Source organism: Coregonus clupeaformis, unplaced genomic scaffold (assembly GCF_020615455.1).
Source record: "Coregonus clupeaformis isolate EN_2021a unplaced genomic scaffold, ASM2061545v1 scaf0095, whole genome shotgun sequence".
Classification (NCBI taxonomy): Eukaryota; Metazoa; Chordata; class Actinopteri; order Salmoniformes; family Salmonidae; genus Coregonus; species Coregonus clupeaformis.
The window spans coordinates 82,653-94,598 of NW_025533550.1; the positions used below are offsets into that span (position 1 = coordinate 82,653).

The window sequence follows — 11,946 nt, forward strand, 5'->3', positions numbered from 1 at the left end:
TACACATATTGTGTAATATCAGAAAGTGTTTTGAATTATAATTAATCACACAACAAGCAATCCAATTCTATTGACATTTATTTAAACGAGTTCTCTGGCGACTTTTATTTTGAAAACAAAATCTTTTAAAACGGATGGGGAACGTTTTCTCTTCTGTATTAGCGGCTTCCACGCCACTGCAGCAAACCGCAACACAAAAACGTATCTTTATGCCTTTCACAAGAAACGTAAGTATACATTAGCTACTTCGACTATCATTCCAGTGTACTACAGTGTATTTTTCAGCTGCTAACATGTTGCTATTTTTGCTGAAGTTGCGAAGAGTTGCAGACAAAAGAAACCGGCTAGCGAGTTTGCTAGCTAGCAACTAACGTTAGCTAGGCATTGTGGGTCAATCCTCCTTCTACTTGCGGGCTATGTCTTACTAGCTTGTTCTTTGTCCTTTTGAACAGTTTGGTGGGTGTGGAGGCTTGGCACCTTGTTAGCCAATTAGTTAGCTAGTTGTAATGTAACTACCTGCATAGATGGCTAGTAAATGAATGCATACATAATACTATTAAATTGTTTCATTGTTATTACATAACAAGTTGATTTTACACTGCTACTACTCGCTGTTTATCTATGCATAGTCACTTTACCCCTACCTACATGTACAAATTACCTCGACTAACCTGTACCCCCGCACAGTGACTCGGTACCGGTACCCCCTGTATATAGCCTCGTTATTGTTATTTTATTGTCTTACTTTTTGTTTATTTAGTAAATATTTTCTTAACCAACAATGCAGTTCAAGAAATAGAGTTAAGGGCTTGTAAGTGAGCATTTCACGGTAAAGTCTGTTGTATTCGGCGCATGTGACAAATACAATTTGATTTAATTATATAGTTTCAAGTTTGTCAAGGGCACAAGTACAGTGAAATGCCTTTCTTGCAAGTTCCAAACCCAACAATGTAGTAATCAATTTCCCGACACAAATGAGTGAAACTATTATAAAGGACCTTTGAATGTCAACGGAGTATGGAATTTCTTCATTGGGCAAGGTTTAAGGCAACACTGTGAGACCTTTGTTCTCACGCACAGCCTTCAGAACAACTGACTTGCATGTGACTAGACTTGGCATTGGCGCATTGATCCTGCAGCATTATACAGCTAGGTAGCTAGTACAGCACTGCAGTATAATTGAATTCAGTGTAAGAAACCTGGCGCTTTGAGCATTTTTTCAAAAACTTCTCATTTAAGTGTTTTTGTATTACTTTGACTATTGCTTACATTGTATGACTGAATGACTTTTTTTCTTCATATGCTAATGCTTGTTAAAAAGGAGTGAGGCTCCTGGAGCATAGCCTACTAGACTCCACCCCATTTGCTTTGGCACATTGAGACGTGAAGTTCCAAACTGTATTGATTCACTGTTGATTTGCTTTGCTGGGTCGTTCGTAGTCTTTCCAGTGAGCAGTCAGTCACCACCATGTCTGCTGGAAACGCTAAAATAGGCCAGCCGGCCCCACAGTTCAAAGCCACTGCTGTGGTGGACGGACAGTTCAAAGATATCCAGCTGTCTGACTACATAGGTAAGGACTTTTGACTTTCTCTAAATGACAATTTAATTGGCAGGTCAGTCGTTAACAGGTTACCATCTAACTACAAAGTTGCCTAAACATCAGAATGTTACCATGGTTACTCCATGGATATCAGTCTGAAAGAGTCAAGTCTCTACACCCCAGAATGTTATATAAAATGATGTTTGAGGTTACTTTACCGGTTGTACATGCTGTTGGTCCTTTAGGCGGTAGGAGGTGGTGATGGGGTATCCACATGAAAGTGTTGTTTACCTGACCCCGGTAGGTCCAAATGTAACCAGAAGTAGTCAACCAAAGCAATGTTTCCTCGCAATCAGCTGGAAGTGTTTGCCATTTGGTCTGTGGTTCTGTTAGGCTCGGCCATATTGTGCAAGTGTTTGGCACGTGCGAATTGCATCAGTATTGAAAATAAAAACTGGAAGTACAAACTGTTATACAGACCAGTGTACTGAAAGTCGGGTTAATAACACTACTCTGTGGATATGTTGTCTCAATTTTCCATAAACAGAAGGACAAACTGCACAGACAACTGGTAGAGCAAGTTTAAATGTAATTTTATTCAACATTCTGGCTTGTAAGGACCATTTACACAATTTTGCACACAAATGTCACAGGCTCTATATACCAATTAATTGTGTATTACAGCCTGATTAATCAGACTAACTACCAAGGTAAGGATCTTCATCCTTACTGTCAATTACATTGTTGTCTTTAACAACCATGCAGAACTACTATGATGGCAGTTTTAACAAGGTCACTCAGCTGTGTGTGCGCAAAGTACTTAAAAAATGAAAGGAATATTCTGACTACAATGTAAATGTAACTCTCTGATGTACTTGCATCTTCAAAGGTGACTTACCTTCAAAATAATAGGCTGTAGAGTAGCATGTACAATAATCTTCGTACCCAGAACCAAATCAGCTACTCAGTGTTATTGCTGTCCCGAGATTAGGCCTACATGTACCCAAACATACACACACACACACACTCTTCTGACTCCTCTCCTGCGTGTGTCCCCTCCAGGGAAGTATGTGGTGTTCTTCTTCTACCCGCTGGACTTCACCTTTGTGTGCCCCACTGAGATCGTGGCCTTCAGCGACCAGGCCGAGGAGTTCCGCAAGATCGGCTGTGAGGTCATCGGCGCCTCCACAGACTCTCACTTCAGCCATCTGGCCTGGTAAGAACTGGTTTAGGCTTTTGATCATTTAATTGTTCAAGTCTTTTCTATTGATGGGAACTTTAAAGGCATGGAGATATACAGTAGGGTTAAATATTCTTGCACCTGACAGCACCTCGATCAGAATGGTCAAGAGGCTAACCTATTTGAACCGATAACAAATTGTCAGTGTAAAATGTTTTCCAGCTGTCCACATCTGCCAATTGTAAAACATTTAAGCAGGCTTTTGAGTACACTCCCACCCTCTGGCTATCTTGTCTCTGCCTGCTGTACTGCCTAGTGGTGATAGGAGCCATAGCTCTCAGCAGACTAACGGTCACTGGACTCAATCCAACAATGGTGTTACAATCATCCATCTATGTAGGTTACATTTGCATCAATGGTTAATTTACTTTGTTGACTATTATTGTGTGAATGTCAGCCTTTAGAATTCTTAATTTGACTTTCTGTTACTATGTGACGCTCACGACATCCTTAATGAAGCGTAAACAAGGGCTGTATTTGAGGTTATGGTATGACGACATTGTGCGCGTTCCCTTTCCCTCCCTATAGGATCAACACCCCCAGGAAGCAGGGTGGACTGGGACCAATGAACATCCCCCTGGTGGCTGACCTCACACAGTCCATCTCCAGAGACTACGGAGTGCTGAAGGAGGACCAGGGCATCGCTTACAGGTCAGTTAGTTACAACACTGCCATCAGTAGTGTGTATGTGAAGCCTCTGTATGCAAGGTGCTATTTGAAGTTTTAGTGTGCACTTGTAAGGTTATTTTTAAATGAATGTGTGCATGTTTATGTGTATGCTTCATTTTGCATTTGATTCACCTCCATGTTAGGTGACTCCTGTATTGATTCTAGCACAGTCTATCACAGATGCCCCATGTGGCCTTCTGACCCTCTCACTGTCTGCTTCCTCTCTCTCCCTCCGTGTCTTCTCCCTCTCTGTCAGGGGTCTGTTTGTGATTGACGACAAGGGCATCCTGAGGCAGATCACCATCAACGACCTGCCAGTGGGCCGCTCTGTGGACGAGACCCTGCGTCTGGTGCAGGCCTTCCAGCACACAGACAAATACGGCGAAGGTAAGCGACTAGCAGGTTTTACATGTTTTTGCTACCTAGTTCTTACTTCAGGAACCAGCACAGGGCTCTACAGTGCGACCATTTTACTCACATATGCGGCAAAATAGTTTGCGCCACCTGGAATTTTGTGCGCCTACATTTTTCAACTTTGTTGCACACGTGCTCCTTGTAATAAAAAGTCTGCATAGAGCCTGCAGCATCTGGATCTAGTCGCGTTGCTATGCACAGGACATTTCGGCATGGTCATTCAGTAAACCAACAGCTAACATTTTCTGTTTACAACACCTATACCATTTCATTAGGCTATTTTATATGGGAGCTCAGTTAGTTTAGAACATGTGGAATGTGTTTGGAAGAATATTCCATGTCAGTGTGACTCATCCTGGGCTTGTCCCTCTCTTCCTGGAATAGTGTGTCCCGCTGGCTGGAAGCCAGGCAGTGACACCATCGTCCCCGACATCCAGAAGAGCAAGGAGTTCTTCTCCAAACAGTAACCACACAACGGAGCCTCAGGCTGTGTCCAAAATGGCACCCTATGTAGTGCATATGGACCCCGGTCAAAGGTTGTGCACTTTAGTGAATAGGGTGCCATTTCCGACCCACGCTCAGGCACTCCTGAGATGTCCTAGCACTTACCTTCAGATGGGAAGTCCCCCCTTTAGCAGCAGTCTCTTGGCGTCCAACCCACACTTGTACATCTTTAGTTCTAAAGAACTCGTTAGACTCTCACTCTTCTATCTTGACATTGTTACAAAATCTTGTATCTGTATGACAAACTACTGGTGGAAACAGTCTCTTCTAGTCCCAAGCACTGAAAGTGTTTTGTTTTTTCTCCTTTATCTCAAGTGTTAGAAAAACATTGAATATTTTGTACCTTGCAAAAATTAACTACTCAGTCTACAGTCACGTGATATTAATAACAAATGGGAAAATAATTACTTACATGTTGGCAGTGTTTTGTCTGACAAATAAAACCAAGTGGAAGTTATCAGTTTGTTGTCATGTGTGGAATTTAGTTTTGACCACTAGGTGGAGCCTAACGCCACTTTGCCAGATTCTCTCCTAAATCAGTTGACAGATCTGCTTCAACAATGGTAGGTGGTGATATAATAAAGGTTTTGTAAGATTTTGTTGGTGTGTAATGTGGAGAATTCCCAGCACAGTCTTTATCAGTTGGATATCCTGTACCCTATATTGTATTCCTTAAAGCAGGCTATATTATAAAAGCACTGTCATCAGATGACACCTTTTCTATAAAGTTGATATCAATAAGGCTGTCCCAATTGGTCACCTAATAAATGCAGAGAACCTACCGCTCTCCGCATCCAACCTCAATACCCTGCCGTCCCTAGATCCTTGGCAAACTGTTCAGAGGATATGTGCCTGGCTCTAGTTTAGATCCCTGTAATATGGATATCTTCAATTGAACGGAGTTGAATTTACCGAACTCTGTGCTGATATCAATTTGACATTTTAGCAGACGCTCTTATCCATTGCTACTTACAGTTAGTGAGTGCATACATTTTCATACTGCCTACACTTTTCCTGTTCATAATTTATTGCACAGGCTATTTGCTGAGTTTACATTAGACTTTGAATGTTCAGAGACATGTACAAGATTACTCACACAGCATAAAAATGTTTAGTTTCCATTTTCACGTCAGCAGAATATCGTTTGCTTTGCTGGAAAATTGACCCGTGTATTTTTATCTCGACATTAGTTTCGCATAGGGTTGTTTTGGGAAATTGAACGCTGCGGTGGCTGACTAGGGGAACTCCCCCCGTCTTTAATAAAAGCTTGCCATTGAGAAACGTCTCTTCACACGCACAGTATGGCCTAGTAGTGTAAGGTCTATCGAAAAGGTCTATCGAAAACGCACCGCTGTACTGACGGGCAATGTAGGTGGGGGTTCCCGGAAATCTTCCCCCTGCTGTGACGTGTGATACCAAAACATTACCATATTTGGCCATACGTATGTACGTCAGTGAGGGCAAACAACCCAACGCGGGCACGTCTCGTACGTCATGCCCCGTTTTTATGTTGGTTGATTTAAAAACAGAAACAGTTCCTAATGATAATTTACTGGTTAGCGTGGGAAATCTCAAAGGAATTATGTATCCATGTAAACAACACTCCTGCTTCTACTTATACAATGTTGATAACACTAAAGCTTGTCATGAACACTATAGCTGAAATGTCATATAGGCCTAGGCTATATCTAACTCATAGGCCTATAACGTTCATTGGTTTGAGAAATGTCAATGTAGTTGTGTAGAAAGGATACAAAAGTAAAATAGACAGAGGGTAAATGTAAAGATATTTTACTTAAATATATACTGTACAAGTAAAAAAGACAGTGAGGTTCAACCTGACTTAACACAATAACTTATAAATGGAATGCATTTCACATATGACTTTTCAAAGTAAAAAAATAAAACAAATGTAAACAGGCAAAGCCATAACTACATGACACTTTATACAACTTGTTCAGAATTCCCCGAGTGTTATTAGTCTTATTATTGTGCACGTGGTTTCCCATGTCCATCATTGTCTGGAAACCAATAAACAATGCAAAAATAACTAACTTTTGAATATTTTCAACATGAAAACACATCAATGGTAGTTTACAAAGTTCGTCAATTGCTGTCCCAACAGTGCAGTAAAAGTTATGTTTGCTTTAACAAAGTAAAACAAATGTCCTCCCCATTATTGTCCAGTGTTTCTTTTATAGTCCATCGTTTTATAGTTTTCAAAACGACTTGATCTTGGACGTCAACATGAGTTGACAGCCGGAACTGACGTGTGTCATAACTTTCTGTTTGAGTTGAGCTACCTGCTCGCGCAGGACGGAAGCTGTGCTCGAGAGCCCGGCGTTGTCTGTCTTCAGAACCTTCACTTTGTCCTCCAGGCGAGAGATGCGCTCCAGCTTTCGCTTCCGGCACTTGGTGGCTGCCAGGCGGTTCCTGAGCCTCTTTCGCTCGGCCTTGATGCGCTCCTGGTTCTCCATGTCGATTGGGGACATGCCGCGAAGTGACTCGTCGTCACTGCTCTGCATGTCTGGGACGGTCTGGGGCTCCTCTTTCAGCCCTGAATATCGCTGTGCGTGTAGGCCTGCTCCGGCTAGCGAGTGCTGGAAGTGGTGGGATGGGTGCGCAGCGGCTTGGTGGTGCTGGTGCTGGTAATGGTGGTGAGGCAGGTAGCTGATGGTGGTGGAGGGGTAGCTGCTGGTTGCAGGTGTGAGGGTAGTGTGAGGGCCACAGCTGTTCAGGGTGGTGTACTCGAGGTGCTCCGGCTGCATGGAGGAACCAAACACGGTGGAGGCCACCGTGCACGTGGAGACTCCACCAGTTCCGATGGACACGTTCGGTGGCGGCATCTGGTTCATCTTGTGGAGGTCGTCCAGAGCTTTGACGAACCCGTCCGCGAAGCCCTCTTGCTCCTCTGTGATTCCCCGACTGTAGAAGTACTGCCCAGGTGTCGGTGTGGTAGTGATGACACCGTTGCTGTTCTGGATGATCAGTCGCTCCAGTTCAGGAGAGGCGAGCTTCAGCGAGCCGACTTCCGATGCGCTCCCGGTCGGATAGAATTCACTCTCGGAGCGCAGCTGAGCCTTGAGGCTTTGGTTCCGATAGTTCTCGGCGAAGTTCAAGTTCATGTTCTGCTTGAGGAGCTTGTAGTCGTGCAGGGCAGCGCCTGAATGACCATAAGCAGAAAGAAACGAGTCGTCATGATAGAAAGGCTGTTCCATTATTGTGGACATTATTCAAATATTGCTGGAATTCTTCAGTGTAGTAGCTGAATTTATACGTCCAAAAAAGGGCAAGCCCTCTCGAGTGTCTTTTCAGCAACCAAACGTTTCCGCAGAAGGTATATTATAATCAGCCCAAAGTTATCAAAGTAGAACAGAGCAAAACTTCCAAAATAGTGGAACTGTACTGTACCGAGTCAATAGTCGTCGGGTTTTTTTTTCTTGACAGTTGTATTCAAACTGATGTCCGGTGGCTAATTATTGGATTCCACACGGTCTTTTGTCCCGTTGATATTTCTTTGAGATCTGGAGTGTTGCGGTTTCCTCGATGGTCTAAACTCGTGTTCTACCAGTGTTCATGCAATACAGGCAATTTATACAGTTTAGAGTGCAAGAAACGCACCGATTGGTCAGCCCTTGTTCCACGCCCTGAAACGTCAGATGCTCGATGACGTTGTTGCCAGGAACTGCTGAGATAAACAAGACTTGCGAGAGAGGAAAGTGATAGGCTACGTATATGATTTTATACTTCTATCTGGGTTAAATTGTAGTGTTATTTGCTTCAAACCTCCACTTTCAGATTCATTTTGACTTCATATATTGATGTGGATATAATCTTGAGGGCTATCTTTACCGTTATAAAGGTGGCATTGCCAGTTGGATATAATATTATATTACATTTTACATTTTAGTGATTTAGCAGACGCTCTTATCCAGAGCGACTTACAGTTAGTGAGCGCATACATTTTCATACTGCTTCATCTTGTGGAGGTCGTCCATATTGATACATTTGAATACTCTACATGTATTGATAGGCTACATTTATTTAGTGCCTATTAGGGTCAATATAAGAAAATATCACTGACACATTTAGCTGATTGAAGATTGCCTTACAATTACAGCTTGGGTCATTTACCTAAGAAAACTATAGGTCTTCCTCAGGTTAAAAACACGACTATTTAGCCTATACAATGTCATTGTAGAACTTGTTGAACAGTAGCCAAATTCCACTTCCCATCGCCTTGTATCCACACAGTGTTCAATCGTGTTCTATTGATAAGGCGCGAGGCTGAGTCATGGCAACGAAATTGATAGCAAGTCCATATATGGTTATCCTGGCGCATCAGTTCCTGCTCCGTGTGAAAAGCGGGAAGCCAATCCCAGGTTGGACCGCTTCCAGGAGCAGGCCTCCGGGCGGGAAGAGGAGGAGTAGCCGTACTATACTTCGGGTAAAGCAGAGGGAGGGTGGGGTGTGGAGGAGAGCAGAGGCTAGAGTGGCAAGGTAGTGCGATATGTCCAGAATAGTTTATTCAGAACAAGAATAAGACTGGCACCATCACGATCACATGTGAAAAAGTGGTTCTGGCCCACAAAGGCCAGTAGGCCTATTCTTAAGTATTGGAGTCCTTCCTTTTCATTTTATGCATGGTGACGCCAGCCAAACTGTTATGAATTTATTATGGAGTGGAAAAGTAGTGTTATGTCCAGAATAACCAAATCAGAAGAATTGCTGACACCATAACAATGAAATCTGGAGAAAAAAAAAGTGTTTTGGGATGCTTTTTATTCCTACAATCAACCTTTTTGGAGTCTTTATGTTTCCCTTTTACCAATGGAGACAGAGGCCAAACAGCTTTATTTTATTTTGTATTAATTGCTGTAAGCATTTATTTATTTATTTGTATTTACATTTTTAAGTCATTTAGCAGACGCTCTTATCCAGAGCGACTTACAGGAGCAATTAGGGTTAAGTGCCTTGCTCAAGGGCACACCGACAGATTTTTCACCTAGTCAGCTCGGGGATTAGAACCAGCGACCTTTCGGTTACTGGCACAACGCTCTTAACCACTAAGCTACCTGTCGCCCCATCATCATGATGACGGGTCGAGAGTTTCAAGTTCCTTGGTGTCCACATCACCAACAAACTATCATGGTCCAAACATACCAAGACAGTTGTGAAGAGGGCACAACAACGCCTTTTCCCCCTCATGAGACTGAAAAAATTTGGCATGGGTCCCCAGATCCTCAAAAAATTATACGACTGCACCATCGAGAGCATCCTGACCGGTTGCATCACCGCCTGGTATGGGAACTGCTCGGCATCTGACCGTAAGGCACTACAGAGGGTAGTGCGTACGGCCCAGTACATCACTGGGGCCAAGCTTCCTGCCATTCAGGACCTACATACTAGGCAGTGTCAGAGGAAGGCCCAAAAAATTGTCAAAGACTCCAGTCACCCAAGTCATAGGCTGTTCTCTCTGCTACCCCACGTCAAGCGGTACCGAAGCACCAAGTCTAGTTCCAAAAGGCTCCTTAACAGCTTCTACCCGCAAGCCATAAGACTGCTGAACAAATGATCAAATAGCCACCCAGACTATTTGCATTGACACCCCCCCTATACTCAGTACCGGTACCCCCTGTATATAGCCTCGTTATTTTATTCTGTTACTTTTGTTTTAAATTTTGACTTTAGTTTCTTTAGTAAATATTTTTAAACTCTATTTTCTTAAAACTGCATTGTTGGTTAAGGGCTTGTAAGTAAGCATTGCATGGTAAAGTCTACATCTGTTGTATTCGGCGCATGTGACAAATACAATTGTATTTGATTTGATGACACTTGAAAAGTGTGGTTTAGGCTTTTTTTTATCAACCTTGGGTATTTTATGCATGGAAAAGCCACGCCAGACTTTTAAATGTATTATAATATTAGCTGACATACAGCTAGAGTTTTACCTTGAGAAACCATGGTAGCAAACAAAACAGCAGTACCTGAGGCACGGAGGGAGCGCGTGGAGCAGAGCAGGAGACCCCTCTATCCAAACACCTGTTTTTGGTTCGAAGAGAAAGACGTCTCTGTCTCCTGAGTATGGTAATGAGGTCTGAATCATTCTCTCATCCAGAACAGAAGAACGATAAAATCGAACAATGCAGGCATCCGCCCACGCGCCTCTAGCTCTCCAAGTTCTATCTCCATGTTCGACTCGTCCCAACCTTCCACCCATATCCTCAGGTGGAGTAGCAGTCTACTATGCTGTCTATACCTGTATGCCTATCAGGGGAACATAACGTTTTCTGGCGATAACTCTTAAAAACACTTCCATTGTAATTTCCTTCAGTAAATACTTTTTATTGTTTATAATCAGATTTTTGGCAGCCAGCAACAAGCAAATGTGCTCAGTATGCATGTTTTAATATCATTTCCATCTTTCTGTGTACTCCGTTTTTGTAGGACAATTTGTCATATGCAAAGAAATATGACAAATATGTCAGTTAGGCACTGACACATTTCCTGACAACAATATGACCACAGACCTTGCAAAGTGTAGATAAGATAGCCTAAGCAGAAAATACTTATAGCCAATAATCGATGACTTACTTGTATTATGATTGGACTTAAAATCATCAGTTCAGTGCGTCCTCTAAGATATTATGAATTGATTATGGCCATAAAGTGATGAGTAAAATGTGTTAGTTATTTACAGATGAATGTTATGGTTATATTTCGTCTAGGCAAATTAATGAGTAAGCACATTGTTTGTACTATAAAGACACTCATAGTAAAATTATGAGATGAGTTTGGAGGGGAAACACCATAACGATGTTGTGGCTAGACAGAAACATAGTTGTAAGCAAAGTTGTTTGATAACTTCTATCAAAATTGTGTTCAGGAAACCAACTTCCTATAGGCTTACCATTACTACCGAGCATCTGCCATGTCTTTTGTGGTGCACCCAATTCTGCAACTTTTTGTGCTATTTTTAGGCAACTTAGATATCAAAATGTTCAGTAAGATATGCACCTCATGAATTGATCCCTTGTGGTAATCTGAAAGGGGAAAAAATAAGATGAATACATCTACAATTAGAAAGGAAATTATTTTTTCCCCTATGAGAAATGTTTTCAGAAATATCTCCATTGATTCTTTTTCTCAAGCCAATGCTGACTCTTAATATTTTCCTTTATGGGAACTAATGCTAGACCTAAGTGGTGGTCAGCCCATGGGTCCAGCCCATAGGACATGTCAATTAGAGGTCACCCCTACACACATACTCATCTACATGAACCAGTGACCTTATCTACATCTGTTCTCCTTCTCTCCTGTCAGTGAGTCAATTCAGAGGAACAGCATGATGCATAGCGGCTCTTTCTTTGATTCCTTGCATCTTCTCTCCACACCCCCTTCTCAATATGCATAGGAGGAGAAGGTTCGAGGGGAGTGAACTTGGATCCTCTCCTCCAATGTAGTTTGAGAAGGAGATGAGGACGTGAGGAATTAAGGAAATATTAATTGAGAAACAGCCAGTCACCACAGCAGTGGTCAACTCTTGACTTGAGAGAGGTCACTGACCAGTCTGACCTC

At 42.5% G+C, this 11,946-nt stretch overlaps 2 protein-coding genes across 2 annotated transcripts; one reads left to right on the top strand and one right to left on the bottom strand.

The window, feature by feature from the left end:
• The first annotated feature begins 120 nt into the window (after positions 1-120).
• Positions 121-4,825, top strand: prdx2 (peroxiredoxin 2). The gene is made up of 6 exons (XM_041870430.2): positions 121-227; positions 1,441-1,571; positions 2,604-2,757; positions 3,310-3,432; positions 3,707-3,837; positions 4,249-4,825. Exons 2-6 carry the CDS (start codon positions 1,469-1,471, stop codon positions 4,329-4,331), a joined length of 594 nt encoding a protein of 197 aa, XP_041726364.1. The 5' UTR covers positions 121-227; positions 1,441-1,468; the 3' UTR covers positions 4,332-4,825.
• Positions 4,826-6,143: 1,318 nt separating this feature from the next.
• On the bottom strand, positions 6,144-7,773 carry LOC121557747 (transcription factor jun-B-like). Its single transcript, XM_045213253.1, has one exon. It carries the CDS (start codon positions 7,596-7,598, stop codon positions 6,588-6,590), a length of 1,011 nt encoding a protein of 336 aa, XP_045069188.1. The 5' UTR covers positions 7,599-7,773; the 3' UTR covers positions 6,144-6,587.
• Positions 7,774-11,946: the final 4,173 nt, after the last annotated feature.

Bases quoted from the DNA above. Each gene is read 5' to 3' on its own strand.
- LOC121557747 (XM_045213253.1), bottom strand. From the start codon at position 7,598: ATGTCCACAATAATGGAACAGCCTTTCTATCATGACGACTCGTTTCTT.
- prdx2 (XM_041870430.2), top strand. From the start codon at position 1,469: ATGTCTGCTGGAAACGCTAAAATAGGCCAGCCGGCCCCACAGTTCAAA. The intron at 1,572-2,603 runs GTAAGGACTTTT...TGTCCCCTCCAG, and splicing joins CCAGCTGTCTGACTACATAG to GGAAGTATGTGGTGTTCTTC. The intron at 3,838-4,248 runs GTAAGCGACTAG...TTCCTGGAATAG, and splicing joins CACAGACAAATACGGCGAAG to TGTGTCCCGCTGGCTGGAAG.